Raw genomic sequence first — 15,352 nt, forward strand, 5'->3', positions numbered from 1 at the left:
CTCAGCTGGCCCAAATAGATGATTTTAACAGGTTTTGAGGAAATCTGCTTCATTTGAATCGGGGGAACAGCTAAAACCATCAGGACAGTGACCTTTAAGGGCTGGACTGGAAGAACCATATCTTGGAGCCATAATGGTATTTTGTCCATTTTTGCATCCCTAGGTTGTGTTTATTATCATAAGAATTCATTAAATGTTCAATCACTGTGTTTTTCACCATGTGATTCACAGCTGATTCACTGGCTGGAACAAGTCATTTAAGAGTGGTTTCTATAAATATAAACAGAGATTTTATATTTGTTAGGCCTCTCAGTAATGCTTCTTTTCTTGTTCTTTTTTATCCTATAAAAGAAACAAAGCCAATTTTAAATTATTCATTTCCAGTGTGTGTATATATCATAACAAAGAGAGCCAGAAGTCAGCTGTGGAGGGAATATATTATAACTATTTTCCTCATACAACAGCTTTTATGTGTTGTACAAATCTGTGCTGCTTGGGCTCTAATGGTTAATGTCAAATGAACTAAATTTAAATGCAGCTGTGATTGATTGTACACTAGTTTTACTGCACATGACAACCAGCACTCCACTTTTTATAGGCTCACCAGAAATCTGTGAAAGTGTAGTAATTTTTCTGTTAAAAAGAAAAAATGTTGGTCATAAATCCAAGCAAATAAACTGCTGTCTGTCTCTAATAAGGACAGAAAGTGAAGGGCAAAAATTAAACCTTTAGACCAAAACCAAGGCTGCAAGCCCAAAAAAAACACAAATCCAAAAACTAACCAGCAGGAAAGTCACATGTGTAACAGAAATCTGGACAGAGTGAAGCAGTCAGACATGAATAACAGGTGCATTAATCACGTTTCCGATTTACACATGCATGTAAGGAGCTGTAAGACCATGAAAGGAGTCTCAAAAACTTCACATGCACACGCAAACTGATCCGTGCACAAATGTAGTCAGATACGTGTGCATCCGGCCTTGCAAGCACATGCATTTAACAATTTGTTTGCACACAATTTGTTTGTTTTTAATGAAAACATGCATGTAAAATATTAATGTCTGTGTAATTTGTCTACACATTTATTAACTTTGTAATACCTTTGTAACAATTATTAGACTAATTTCACTCCATAGAAATAAAGTATAAACTAAACAGACAAACTGTAGCAGTAATAACCACAGCGCTGAAGAACTCAATCATCCTGCATCTCTTTACTTGATGATTAAAATTATATTTTAAAGTCTATTTGTACCTAACAATTAAATGACCATTTTATGCCCATTATCTGTAATAATTTCTTCTTTATTAACAGCACGAGTGGCATACACAAACCAACTAGTCCAACCTTAATATTGTTTGAACTGTTTGCTGATAAACGTTAAACAAGAACCGCATTTTTACCAAATTCATACTTTTGTTCCCAAAGATGCAGACAAACATTCAAAAACAAGTGTGGAAAGGTTTAAAGTTATAAAACAATCAGCCACAGTGATCAGTTTTATTAGAAGGACCCATCATGTGACCATGTTATGGGGGTATTTCCCTATCTTCAATCAAGAGCGTAGTTGTTCGATTTGAAAGCAAGATTTCTCGTTTTCATACTCAAATATCATATTGTTCTGTCTTAAAACTCTGCTCTCATACTCAAAGAGTCCCTTCTTGCTCTCAGATCAAACAATTATGCTCTTGATTAAAGATAGATTAATACCCCATAGCCATGCTGTTAAATTAATATGAGAGGCTCATTGTGTTTGTGTTGTGTGTCTCCAGCACCGTGTCCACAGCATCCTTACAGCTGATCTGGTCATCGTGATGAAGCGAGGCAACATTCTGGAGTACGACAAACCTGAGACTCTGCTGGAGCAGGAAGACGGGATGTTTGCTTCGTTTGTCAAAGCCGACATGTAGACTCGCACAACTCGCACAACAGCTGACAGACCTGTTTTTTATCTGGACTCGTTCTCGATGAGAACAAAACTCAAAGATGCAACAGCTCTAGACTGAAACCAACCATGTGATGCTTCTTTAATTAGCATCACAAACAAGTGCAGAGAAATAAGTTTATATTTAAAAAAAGATTTTTAACCACGTATTCATACATATATTATGAAGACCATGCTGCCAGTTGAAAGGAGTGTTACCATGGTAACGTGTCAGCATCTAGAAGATATATTTCCCCTATCAAAGTCAAACATAATCAAAGACATTGTAAGAAATTTATAAAGTTTTTGACTCACTAAAGTTACCCCACATACTGTTTAACTGAGCTCAGTGCATTTATTCTGACACTTTAATTGGCTCTTTCAAGGCGATCAAGAATTAAATTTGGAGATTTCATCCTTTTCCAAAACAAAGATCAGTGAAAAATATGTTGTTTCTGGTGCTCAATTTTGGAATAACCAGATTCTGTGTCAGGTCGTCTTCTTGGTAAATCAGTAAATATAAGTGTGAAATGAAACGAAGAAATTCAGCCTACGTCTGAGACCAGCGTCTGTTCAGGTGACTGTTCCCTTACAACTGACCGAATAGAAATCACTCCCTCCAGGATTTTGCATTTTATGTGATTGTTGCAACTCAAAATTCCTGATTTAGCTGCAGCTTTTATGAAAAGTTGCAAAAAAAAAGCTCTTTTTTTTTTGTTTTTCTTTTTGCAAAAGCATCTGAAATGTATTTCAAATGTAAAATATTATCTTTAAAAGAATTTGTCCAGTGCACAGTCCTTGCTGGCGGTTTTAGATGACAACGGGGAGACGGTAGTCCAGTTTTAGATGTATATTGAGTAATGTGGGGGAGTGCGAAGATTTGACCAAGTTGCATTAAATATTTGGTGTTTGGGCAAAATTGCAAAGACAAGCAGACTTCACGAGGATTTTGTATTAATAGCTGTGATCATCGCTAAGTGTGAAGTGGTTGGGATGGGAATCAGCACCTCCAAATTTGAGACCATTCTCCTCAGCTGGAAAAGGGTGGAGTTTCCTCACCAGGTCTAGAATGAGGTCCTTCCCCAAATGTAGGAGTTTAAATATCTCTGGGTCTTGTTTGCGAGCAAGGGAAGGATGAAGTGGGAGATGGACAGGAGGATCGGTGCAGCGTCCACAGTGATGCAGACTCTGCGTCGGTCTGTCATGGTGGAGAAAAAGGAGGTGAGACAGAAGGCAAAACTCTTGATTTACCGTTTGATCTACATTCCTACCCTCACCTATAGTCACCAGCTAGTTACTGAAAGAATACGATCATGAATACAAACTGAAATGAGATTCCTCTTCAGGGTGGCTGGACTCTCCCTTAGAGATAGAGATGAGGAGAGAGGTGAGAAGCTCAGGACCCAGGACAGGCTGAGGGAGTTACGACGCTCGGTTGGCCTGGGAATGCTTCGGGCTGTAAGAAGTGTCCGGGGAAAAAGAAGTCTGGGGGCCACCCCTAAAATCTGACCTCAGATAAGCGGGAGAGGATGGATGGATGGATGGATGGATGGATGGATGGATGGATGGATGGATGGATGGAGTTGTGATCACAACATTGCAAACTCCTGGCGGGACTGACGTATGTTTTAACTGTTCCAGCTGGTCATTGTCCACATAAACAATACGAGAGCATCTCCTTCACATGTTCGATTTCTATTAGACTAAAGCCCGCTTCACATCCCCCTGATCTAGCTGCAGTATTTGTAGCCTTCCATCCAAAACATTGAGTTAAATTCAGTTTTTTCCCTCAGCCTTCATGCTCTGCAGGAAATTATGTCTGGGTTTATGTTGCCAGATCCCGAGACAGAAACAAGTAATCTGATATATGAAAACAAGTAACACATAGAAAAATAAGTCCAAAGTTCTTATAATCAGTGGAACTGGAAATTTAAAGCATCATTGTGTTGAAAGATGCTGTTAAAACTCATATTAGACATGACTAAGTATTTTAAAATTAAAGTGTTTGTTCATTTCTACATAATGCAAGTAAGATTGTTCTTACCCACATGTTCAATGCAGCTGGTACCCAACGTTCCTCTCAGGTTTAAGATGGTCAATAACACATTACTGCAGATAAAAAGATTAATCACCTGGTGCTGATCCCAAACCAGACAAAACCACACTGGCCACCACAGCAAGCAATAAGATAAACTGAACAGTGTAAATATATAGAAATCTGGTTAGAATGTACTCATTTCAGGCTTCTGGAACAACATGATGTCTGACATTTAAATGGATTTACATTGAATATCTGAATTTAGAGGCAGCTGGTTTTACCAAAGAGGTGTGAACACTTTCTCATTTCTCTGTCACTTACCTGCATCAGCTAAGAGTTTGGCTTTTCCTGGGATCCGTAAACGGTGAGGGAACCAAACAGCCTCTAGAATTTCATTTAACCTTGCAGAGCTGTGAAGTTAGGATTAAAGGTATAGAGTTTTTAAGTCTTTTTATATTTGAATCGTCTTAAATAAACTTGTGTAAGAATATTAGTCATCTTTAAAATAACGCACCGTTTGTATCAGTTTATACTCGTTAGCACAGATATGCAGTAAAAAGCAAGATGGTCTGAATGTTGGCTTTGGCTTTTTTTTAACGGTTTCTCTCATTGTGAAGGATTTAAATATTTTTTTCTGACAGAAATTAAAACTGTTAGTTTAATTTTAGCTTTGTGTCCATCTGAGGCAGCACTTGCATCACATCAGATGATGAAGAGGAACCGGAGGATCAGCCTTTAAAGATGAAGACTGGAAAACAGTTTCCAGGTTCAATGAATGCACCAGACTTTGGTGGATTTGGTGCCATCTTTGATGCCTCAGGTTTTATATAAATGACCGTACAGCATCCTGGCAGGAAATTACCACCACCAGGTCGAATCATGGGGATTAATCTGCAGAGATGCTCCAGCTGAACTCTCAGCATGGAACAAAAACAATCCTTTTTTTTTCACAAACAGAAAACTATCAAACCAAAAGCCAAAACATTTAGTGGTTCGAGTAATTATATTACACATTAGTAATTACCCACAGTCTTTATGGTCTGAATGTGTCACAAAGTGAGGAAGAAGAGGGCGCAAATGAAGGCTCAGCTAGCAGGAAACGCATCAATTTTAGATCAAGAAAAATGTACAAAAAAAATCATTAAAAGTCTTAAAGGAAAAATCCTGAAGCAACAGATTCAGTCTTTACTTGAACCTAGCTGATCAGATGTGACCAGCTGTGTCCGCCTTCAATCTCTTCTGTCGGATGTATTTCTATGCTGGCATTAGTACAAACACTGTAGGGTGTCACGGCTCCATCTGCAGCTGCTGAACCTGCTGTCTGTCTGCGGTCATGCTTTGCTGAACATTTTTATCATCTTCTGGGACAACGGACACCAAAGATGAGCTCCAACAAACTAGAGTGGTTGTTTTGGGAGGTTTTTGTTTTGTTTTTATAGCATCAAACATACAGCTGCATTATTATCAGTATTAATCAGTGGCCAAATTGAAATGAAATGTGTTCTTACTGACAAACCCAAAGCATCCACTTTCTTAGTTCAGCCCTAAAGAATATGGTGAACATCTGCTGAACTGCACTTGAAGGCAGCAGCTGGTGGAGACCAAAGCTGAGCCTTAATCTAGAAGATGAAGAGGCAGCTTAAGGTTAATGCTTAGGAACGCTGTGATCAAAAGTCAGTTTTCTCTCCTGCAGCACATAGGAAGCTCCAGCATGAACAATTTGACAGAGTTATTGAAGCATTTTGACTCTAAATGGTTAGCAAGTAACTTTTTCTCTCAAATCTAGTAGCTAAGACTGGATACAGAGCATCACTACAGACTCATCTTAGCAACTTATTTTTAACACCAGGATGTTTTATATCTATTTGATCTTTAAAAGAACATTCAGGGTTATAAAATCATGTTATGTCTGAATTTTGCATTTTTCTTACACATCCATAAAAATTATAACTACATTTTTAATCCTTCATAAACATAGCATGCTCAAACTACAACAAACGTATGTTTTTGCATTGCATGACATTTACACTTTTAAATGTTTTAAGCAAACTAAGGAAAAAGTTGTGATGCTACAACATTTCAGACGTGTAGAAAACTTCCTGTTACATCTTTTCCTCCATCAGCTCAGCTGGCTGCATGCACAGGGAACTGAGTCCTTCAGAACTGCCAAAGAATGAAGATTTCTGAATCATTTGTTCGGCTGCTTCAGAAAAATAAGTGGAAATTTGGCCCTAAATCTTTTCTTTTCTTGCATTAAGATTGTAAGTAATTATTATTTAATTATAAATTAATTATAGGGGAGAAAGTTGATTCAAGCTGCCTCCAAAAAGTAAAAAATAGCACATTATGGCATTTTTTCCCCCCAGAATCCCTTCATCCCTCTATCTGGGAGCGGTGCTGTTGTCCTTTTATATTATTGTGTACTGATTTTACTCTCCTGTACAGACTAAATGCCAAATATACAACTTTAGCCTTTGTCTTTTAAGACATCTGTTTCATCTCACTTCAGCTTTTCATTTTCTTTTTTAGCGAACTGCAGCGGAAGTTTTTTTTCTTCCACTTGGTTTATCAGATGTCAGCCTGTTCACATCGACGTCTTTTACTTTTCCGTTGTTCTATCTTTTGGTTTCTGCAGACAAGTTCTCTCCTCCACCTCCTTCGTTTGATTCGTTATGTTTATTTTTTTCCCCCTCATTTTGAACTTATAAATCAGTTTTTTGAGAGTCTGTGTCTGAAATATGTGTTTGTATGCAGCTTCTGTGCTTTGCATCCAGTCAGCTCTGCACTGCTGCCTTGTATATTCGTAATTTCACACCACAAACTATATTCAAAGCAGCATCCTACACTTTTTTTTTCTTTCCTAGTTTAATGAGAAGCAGTGCAAATGTTTCACTGTTTCACTTCTGTATCACAGTTTTTCCTTTTTATCTTCTTTGATATTTCAACATCTTAAATTTTGGGGAACAAAGGGAACACGGCTGCTTTTTCTATGCAAAAAATTTTAATTAACTCACTTGAATTTATGTCTGACTATTTTTTATTTAGATAAATTTTGAACATTTGTAAATTCTGTATGTAGCAACCTGCATATCTGATGGCTTTTAAACGTATATACAAGTATCATTTTGTGTGCCTATATTTTTCTTCTTCTTTTTTAACACTAATAATAAATGATAATAAAACAGTTTTGAGTGACGTGAGGCTCTTTGGTTATTTGTTTAACTTCAGGTTGATGTGGAATATGCTGCTGAATTGTGCCCTCTGGTGGTGGGCGTTAAAAAGTTTTAAAAAATCTATTTAAATAAATTGCAAATATTTTATTTATTGATTGGTTTATTATTATATATTGTACAAAACACAGTTTACAGTGCCTTCTATTTTATTTAGGTATAAGCTAATTCTTCTCAACTACGAGGTCATTCTTAATCAATAAACATAAGAAATGCTAATTGCTTTTATCTGAATAAATTTAAAGAAATTACGTCAATAAATTACTAACTTTGGCAGAAGATTTCTTTAGCTTTCTTTGTTTAATCCACACTGATATATTTTGCCTCAAAAAAGTTTAATTTAATTGGAGAATGAATGCATATGATTTAACTGTTTTAAAGCTTAAAATGTAAATTTCAATTTGCTTAATTTTGGCACCATTCAATACATTATGTGTCTGTAATGAACTAAAAAAGAAAGACTTTTTCTGATCAGAAATTAAACATTATGCCTCTAAAATTACAAATAAGTCATACCATGGACTAAACCATACATTTAGTCTGTTCACTTGTTTTATGTTTGTTCCACATTTATCCTCAAAATCAGCATTAAAATCAAATTTAAGGTGGAAATATTGAGCCCCCTTTTTAGCTCCTTGAGTCCTTGATTCCTTCAGATTTAAAACTTTGTCAGTTGTGAGACAAACTTTCCGTTACGCGTATTGGTTTAGTGTTTTCCGACTGTCCTTGAGAAGTCCTTGAAGGCAGCAGCCCCCTGGCCTGAACGGGATCCGGACTCTGGAAGTTGGACTACGTCAACGGGCTCGCGGAAACCGTCCCTTAGAGGAGAAGAGCAGAGGCGGCGCACTGCGCTCACACCCGAAACATCCCCAAAAGTGGACGGCTGCTAAAATAAATCGTATGTGCGTCTTTGCGCATTTTCCCTGCAGATGGTTATGCTGTATCCGCGCGTAAAGACGCAGCGAGGACGCATTTAAGCAGTAAGTTTGACACTGATGAGCATCACCAGAAGAAGATGTTGGCGAGAAAAAGCATCATCCCAGAGGAGTTCGGTCTGCCAGGTCTCGTCTCGCGAATACCCCGCAAGCCAGTGTTCAGGGACCGCGTGAACAAGGCGCGCTTCATTGCCAAGAACGGTTCCTGCAACTTGGCACACAAGAACATTCGCGAGCAGGGCAGATTCCTGCAGGACGTCTTCACCACGCTGGTGGATCTTAAATGGCGCTTCACGCTGGTCATCTTCACCACGACATTTGTGAGCAGCTGGCTGCTGTTCGCCATGAGCTGGTGGCTGGTGGCCTTTGCGCACGGAGATCTGGACCCTGAGCAGCCAAACGGAACCGAATGCGTCACTGATGTCAAGTAAGAAACGCCGAATCCATTGTTACTGCCGTATTAAAGCAGTTTTAATGGGATTTGTTTCCATATGTTATACTTTTTCTCTACCCACCCTGGCTTGATCCAAACTCCCACCCTTTTCTTTCTCTCTTTCTCCATGTTAGAAACCACTCAGGGAAAGAGGGGAGAGGAGAGGCATTGATCTTTTTATGGAGTTATGAAACTTATTTTTTAATTTCAGGACAAACAAGTGATGCTGCTGAAAGATTCTTGGAAGTGAGAAAAGTTTTTAGCACCTCCTTAACTTACCCACCTACTTCCTCTTTACTCATCTCTCTTATCTTTTTTGTAGGCTACTATTATCGTCATCAGACCAGTTTTCTCTTCCTCCCCTCCTTGACAATGGTATAAGTGTATTTCCCAATTTTTGTTTTAATAACACACATGGTTTTGTTGCTTAATGGATGTTTTATTTCTCATGATACTGATTCTTTATATGGAATTTGATGCCCTATTCGTTTTAAGTTCCTCAAATTAATAGGAATGAATGAGGATTTTATTGCATGAACTTGAGTCGATTGTTTCTTTAGCTAAGTGATAAAGATAAAGTTGTCAAATGGTATCAGAAATGGAAAAATATATACATGTATATACCTCAGAAGGCTACAAAGATCACCAAGGATTCCCAAGTCCCATTTTCAACAGTAAGTGATGTTATCAAGAGATCATAAAAAATGAACATGTCTCTATGACAAGGACCTTTAACTCTGGTCCATGAGAACCACTATCCTGTAAGTTTAAGATGTTTCTTTGCTCCAATACACCTGACGGCTTGTCAATTTCTGCACAATGACCCATTAATTAGAATCAGTTGTGTTGAAGCAGGGAAACATCTAAAGCTTGCAAAATGGTGACACTGGAGGACTGGCGTTGCGGGTCCGTGCCCTATGGCATGACGTAAAGGAGACGTTTGCTGTGAGTTTTCATGTGAAAGTTTGTGGAGACAGGAGTTATACTCAAAAGGCAAGGCAGTTTATTTGTATAGCACATTTCATGTACAGGACAATTCAAAGTGCTTTCAAAAAGTCAAAAGTCGTATCAACGGTTAAAATTAGGTGGTGGTCTCAACCTGTACCAAATGCCAACCCCTTATACCAAGCAGGACTCTAAATAGAGGTTTAGTATCAAAAGAGAGGGTCAAAAGGGCAGAAAATCTTCACAAAAGCTGCCACAGATGCTAGACCTGATGTTTCATTGACAAAAGAAACCAGCTGGTGACTAAATAAAGCCTGAAAGTTAATTTAAAGATCAAACACAGTGGAGGTGTTGTCATGCTGTGGGGCTACTGTGCTGCATCCAACCATCATGGAACTGAATGTAACATAAATGATAAAAAATAGCACATTATGGCATTTTAGAAAGAAACAAGTTCTTCAAGTTAACAAACCAAACCCTCGCGAAGCTGAGAGCTGTCCTAAATCCTACTGAAAACCTTTAAAAAAGAGCTGAAAACTGCTCTGATTCAACTCCTTCTCCTGTCCTCAGGTCTTTCACTTCAGCCTTCTTGTTCTCCATTGAGGTTCAGGTGACGATAGGCTTCGGGGGACGCATGATAACAGAGCAGTGTCTGACTGCCATCACCGTCCTCATCCTGCAGAACATAGTCGGACTCATCATTAATGCTGTCATGCTGGGTAAGGCTGAGACCTTTCGCTGTGCTTCAGGAGCGTTGGAACCGTAAAAATGAACTAGCCTTTAGAATAAAAACATCATTATTAAATCATTAAGGAATTTATCTTTGAGCAGAGTAAGTCTAATGTGATAGAGATGTGAATATAAGGTAGGAAAGAGGAAAGAGATTCTTGGACTTAATTATTTCTTATTTTTTTTATTTATCTAACTACTGCTGGTTTCCAGTTTCCACTTTCATTATCATGTGATACAAGTGGTGACTCACAAAACCAGCCATTAAAAACATGGTGGCGGTGTTATCATGCTATGGGGCTGTTTTCCTTTATCCAACCAACTGAAAAGTCAGAAATAAAAATGTCTGGACAAAACATTATATTCAATTTATTTGTTTAGCCAAATGTGTGAATTCAACTAATTTCAATCTTTTAATAACAAAATACTGCAAAAAAATTGAGAAATAATATATCACTGTGTATTTTTGTCCAATATCTGAGTCAGCCATTATATTTTTTGACATTTGGTCCATACGATTGATTATTCTGCTCAGTACCTACAATAGAAAGTCACCCACAAAATCCTCTTTAAAAAAATTCACCTGGTCTAGTTGCTTTTTTTTATTGATTATTGTGCTCTTTTCTGTCATCAGGTTGCATCTTTATTAAAACAGCACAGTCAAAACGTCGTGCAGAGACTCTAATTTTCAGCCGTCATGCTGTGATCGCTGTGAGGAACAACCGCCTCTGCTTCATGATTCGCATCGGGGATCTGAGGAAGAGTATGATCATAGGAGCGACTGTCCGGTTACAGGTGTTTCTTCAATTTATTATGTTCTGTCTTTTTTTTTTTTTTTTTTTTTTTTTTGGCTCTTTGACTTTTAGTTTTTTCATGTGTATATTCTCTATATATTTTAAAGAGTGAAATGGTACATTAATATCAAGTAAGAGCAAATTCATAGCATTGAAAACTGTTTAAGTACAAATTTAAGCACAAAATTAAGTTAAAAAAGTGTTCAGAGAACTGCATGCAAAAGGAAATGTTAAATATTTAATAAAAAAAAATGATTTAATTCATAGCGTAGCTTTGGTCTTGTCTTGCTACTATAATATATTTATTTTTGCTTGTTTGGTTAAAATGGCATCCATGGAACATGTTTCTTAAATAAAGAAGTGTTAAAAAAATATGCATATATCTTACCATCTAAGCTTTATAACAGAGTGAAACTTAACTGTAGTTAGTTAATTGGCTACTAGACAAGCTAATAATTTGACCCACTCTGTCCTGATTCTTTTATTGTAGATTTGTTATGCTTTAATATCTTTATAATTGGGTTTCTTTAATTACACAAATAATTCAGCAGCTAATTATAACAATAAGGGAGGTGGAAAAGTATCTCAAGACAAGCAAGTGGAGCTAAATTTTAATTAGCCTAGCTTAGCACAGTAGCAATAGCGTTTGATGCAAGGAAAAAAGAAGTTTACATTATAGGTATAATTATTTTTAATAGCATATTCATTTATTGAATTACCTGAATAGTTTAAAAATGGTATAATAAAATGTTAGCACAGAGTTTTAATTAGCTTAAATTAGCTATGTCAGTAACAACAATAGACAAAAAGTTAATTGAAGTTTCATTTCAAGACAGACAGTTATACAAGACAGACTGGTTCCTAACTTAATTTGTTGTATGCAGTCTGATTTCATATTTTAGGAATATTTAAACGCTCACAAGCCCTTAATGGACGAAGTGGTAATTGATTCAATGCAAAAAAAGAAAAATATACATAAGGTGAGCATAAAATGCCCATGTAAGAGTCAAAACTATTGATTAATTTGAACTATATGCTATGTGCAGGTGGTGAGGAAGACGACCACACCAGAGGGGGAGGTAATCCCCATCCATCAGATCGATGTCCAAACAGAGAGCGCTGTGGCTAGCAACAACCTGTTCCTCCTCGCACCGCTTATCGTCTGCCACGTCATTGACAAAAACAGGTGCAACAAGAAAGACTTTTGTAGACTGTAATGTGTGTATTCGTACATCTGAATAAGCAAGAGTTTAGCTGTGGAGTATTATGCTCCTGTTTCTCCCAAGTTCAACACTGGGAGCCACTGTTCTCAACATTTTTAATTTATGATTGCTTCTGTTTATTATCTGGATGATTCATTGATTTAAAGTTTAAACAGTCACACATTTGGACACTCAGTACCTCCATCACTTGAATAATCTTTAACTTGTACCATAGTTTTGTAGCAGTGATTCTGTTGTCTGTGCCCTCAGCCCACTGTACGACCTGTCAGCCATGGAGCTGCAGTGCAGCGACTTGGAGGTGATTGTCATCTTGGAGGGAGTTGTGGAGACGACAGGGATCACGACGCAGGCCCGAACCTCCTACGTGTCTGAGGAGATTCAGTGGGGTCACCGATTTGTTCCCATAGTAACAGAGGAGGAAGGCGTATACTCTGTGGACTACTCCAAATTTGGGAACACAGTAAAAGTAAGTGTTATTATTCCTTAAAACTCCCCTAGATTGATGGCACCCCTGAGCGCTATCACTTATATAGTCAACAGTTTCTTAGGAATAATAGTGTGTTTCTCTGAGGGGTAAAAATGCAATGGATAGCTTACACTTTAGTTGAGAAATGAAAGTTATCCAGGCATTTAGATCCATCCATCCATCCATCCATCCATCCAGCCAGCCAGCCAGCCAGCCAAAGATCAACCAGTGATCAGAAAGTTCTATGTGTGTCTGAAAAGAAGAAAAATAATGCTCCTCTATGGCTGGAATAAAGCCAAAAAGATGTTTTTGATATACTGTGGGGCCAAAAAGCAGCTGAGTTGGAGTTGGTTTTGTGAGGATAGCAGGTAAATAGTAGCAGGAAAAAATGTAAATGAGGAAAAAGTGTAAATATGTAAATGTGTGTTTGTTTCAATGCCAGGATTTTGTCTCCTGAAAGCCAAGACTTGAAAAAATGATGTGCATATGACAAAAGTTTTGGTCACTGTTGATCTGTGTGCTATTTCTACAAAGTTCTGTTAGAAATAAATTCTTTGTTGTTGTTTTGGTGTCTTGATGGATCTATTGATACATTCATTTTACATCATTTTAGCCTCATAATCTGACATATGAGGGTATCCTTAAAAAATATCTGTACGTTGACTGGGAATAAAAGGGCTGAGTTTCTACAAGTAAATTTTATATTAAAAGAAAACAAGCTGACCAAAATTAGCAAAAAAATGTTTTAAGGATTAACTTGATTTTTCACTGAATGAAATAAGCATATTTTTTAATCGATGAACATTATTATTGCTCAAGGTGGCAACGCCGTGCTGCAGCGCCAGAGAACTGGACGAGAAGCCCTCCATCTTGATCCAAACCCTTCAGAAGAGCGAGCTGTCGCACCAGAACTCGCTGAGGAAGCGTAACTCCATGCGACGCAACAACTCCATGCGGAAAGGTGCTGGGAGCAGCGGGAATCTGCGCAGGACCAACTCTGGCCTCATTTCACCCAAAGTCCAGTTCTTCACCCCGACCGAGGGAGGCCAGAACCTGAACGCCGTCACTTGACATGAGGCCTGCCTTCTGTTGGCTACCCTGCTCCTCCTCCTGGGTAGGAGAACTGTGGGCCTCTTCGGTTCCCTTATGGGACTTCTCTTTTTCTTCCCCACCTTGTCTCAAATTGTGTTTCGACATGTTTACTGTTGATGTTACGTTTCTGTACGTTAGCAGTTCACTGAACATTTCTCTGCACTGACACAAACTCACCAAGTAGATTATTAGATAGATAATAGTCAACTCACATACTGGCAAACACATGGAAGAGATATATTTTTAAGGCAAAGTCGTGTTAAATGAAACAGCACTTTATATCCTGAAACCCTCAATTTGCACATGACTGCATTAGTTTTAGCCTCCGTACCCTGCTGTTTGTTTACCAGATTATTATGTTTCATTTCCATAACTTATCTATGTGGCTGCTTCATTAAACATTTGGCATTTTTGTTCATTTTTGCTGCTGGGGGGGGGGGGGTACATAACTCAAGTGATATTCTTTTTTTTAAGTCTTAATGATAACTAAATGCAGCCAATCACTGTGCTGTACAGTTATGTGTCTTTTATAGATGTCATCTATACAGTTTGAGAATAAATGCCCTCTTCATATGAAAATTGTTGTACTATTAACACCTAAGATGAACCCTGGATAAACGATGCACTGCATGGAGGTTGCATATGCTGTTTATAAATTGCATGTGGATGTGGTATGCAAAGAATTCTGCAGATGTTTCTGTGTCCAGAAGCTGTATGTTAATATAGCACAGTAATATGAAAAGCCAAGGATTCACAGCCCCTATGCAAGAGTTGTGGCAGTTTTTTTAATGGCTCTGGCAGAAATAAAGGTACAGCACATTAAAATACATTTTTAACATGTTTAAAATGTGCAAGCATCACAAGGGTGCAGAAACAGTGAGATGGTAACATTACTAATCTGATGCAAACCTGTAAACACACTCACCAGCAGCTTTATTAGATACACCTGTTTAGTGACTTGTTAGCTCAAATATCTAATAAGCCAATCACAGGGCAGCAACTCAACACCTCTACTCATGTAGACCCGGCCAAAGTTACTTTCTGAAGTCTGAACTGATTCAAGAGATTCAAGAGACTTTGAATGTGGCATGGTTGTTGGTCTGAGTATTTACTGGGATTTTCACCCACAACCATCTCTAGGGTTTACAGAGAATGTTCTGAAGATGAGAAAATATCCAGTGAGCAGCAGTTTGTCTGGACCAGAATGTCTTGTTGATGTCAGAGGTCAGAGGAGAATGGGCAGACTGGTTGGAGATGATATGAAGGCAAAAGAAAATTCAAATAAGCACTGGTTCCTGCCAAAGGTCTGCAGAATATCATCTCTGAACACACAACACATCCAACCTTAAAGCAGATGGGCTACAGCAGCAGAAGACCACACCGGGTGCCTCCTGTCAGCTAAGAACAGGAAACTGAGGCTAAAATTCACACAGACTCACCAACACTGGACAATAGAAGATGGAGAAACGTTGCTGGTCTGATGAGTCTCCATTTCAGCTCCACATTCAGATGCTAGACTCAGAATTTGGTGGAAACATCATG

General features: G+C 38.1%; 2 protein-coding genes across 4 annotated transcripts in view; both read left to right on the forward strand.

The window, feature by feature from the left end:
• Positions 1-7,148, forward strand: part of abcc9 (ATP-binding cassette, sub-family C (CFTR/MRP), member 9) — a 98,136-nt gene extending 90,988 nt beyond the window's left edge. For all 3 annotated transcript variants that reach the window (XM_041977455.1, XM_041977456.1, XM_041977457.1), the window contains 2 exons: positions 1,774-3,312; positions 4,017-7,148. In XM_041977455.1, coding sequence (XP_041833389.1) covers positions 1,774-1,911 — 138 coding nt within the window. In that variant the 3' untranslated portion in view covers positions 1,912-3,312; positions 4,017-7,148. The remainder of the gene's footprint in view (positions 1-1,773; positions 3,313-4,016) is intronic.
• A 798-nt stretch (positions 7,149-7,946) lies between these two features.
• On the forward strand, positions 7,947-14,226 carry kcnj8 (potassium inwardly rectifying channel subfamily J member 8). The gene is made up of 6 exons (XM_041976978.1): positions 7,947-8,555; positions 10,077-10,225; positions 10,870-11,030; positions 12,076-12,215; positions 12,502-12,718; positions 13,538-14,226. The coding sequence occupies exons 1-6, from the start codon at positions 8,209-8,211 to the stop codon at positions 13,787-13,789; spliced, it is 1,266 nt and encodes a 421-aa protein (XP_041832912.1). The 5' UTR covers positions 7,947-8,208; the 3' UTR covers positions 13,790-14,226.
• Positions 14,227-15,352: the final 1,126 nt, after the last annotated feature.

The sequence above is a fragment of the Melanotaenia boesemani genome, chromosome 23, assembly GCF_017639745.1.
Source record: "Melanotaenia boesemani isolate fMelBoe1 chromosome 23, fMelBoe1.pri, whole genome shotgun sequence".
Classification (NCBI taxonomy): domain Eukaryota; kingdom Metazoa; phylum Chordata; class Actinopteri; order Atheriniformes; family Melanotaeniidae; genus Melanotaenia; species Melanotaenia boesemani.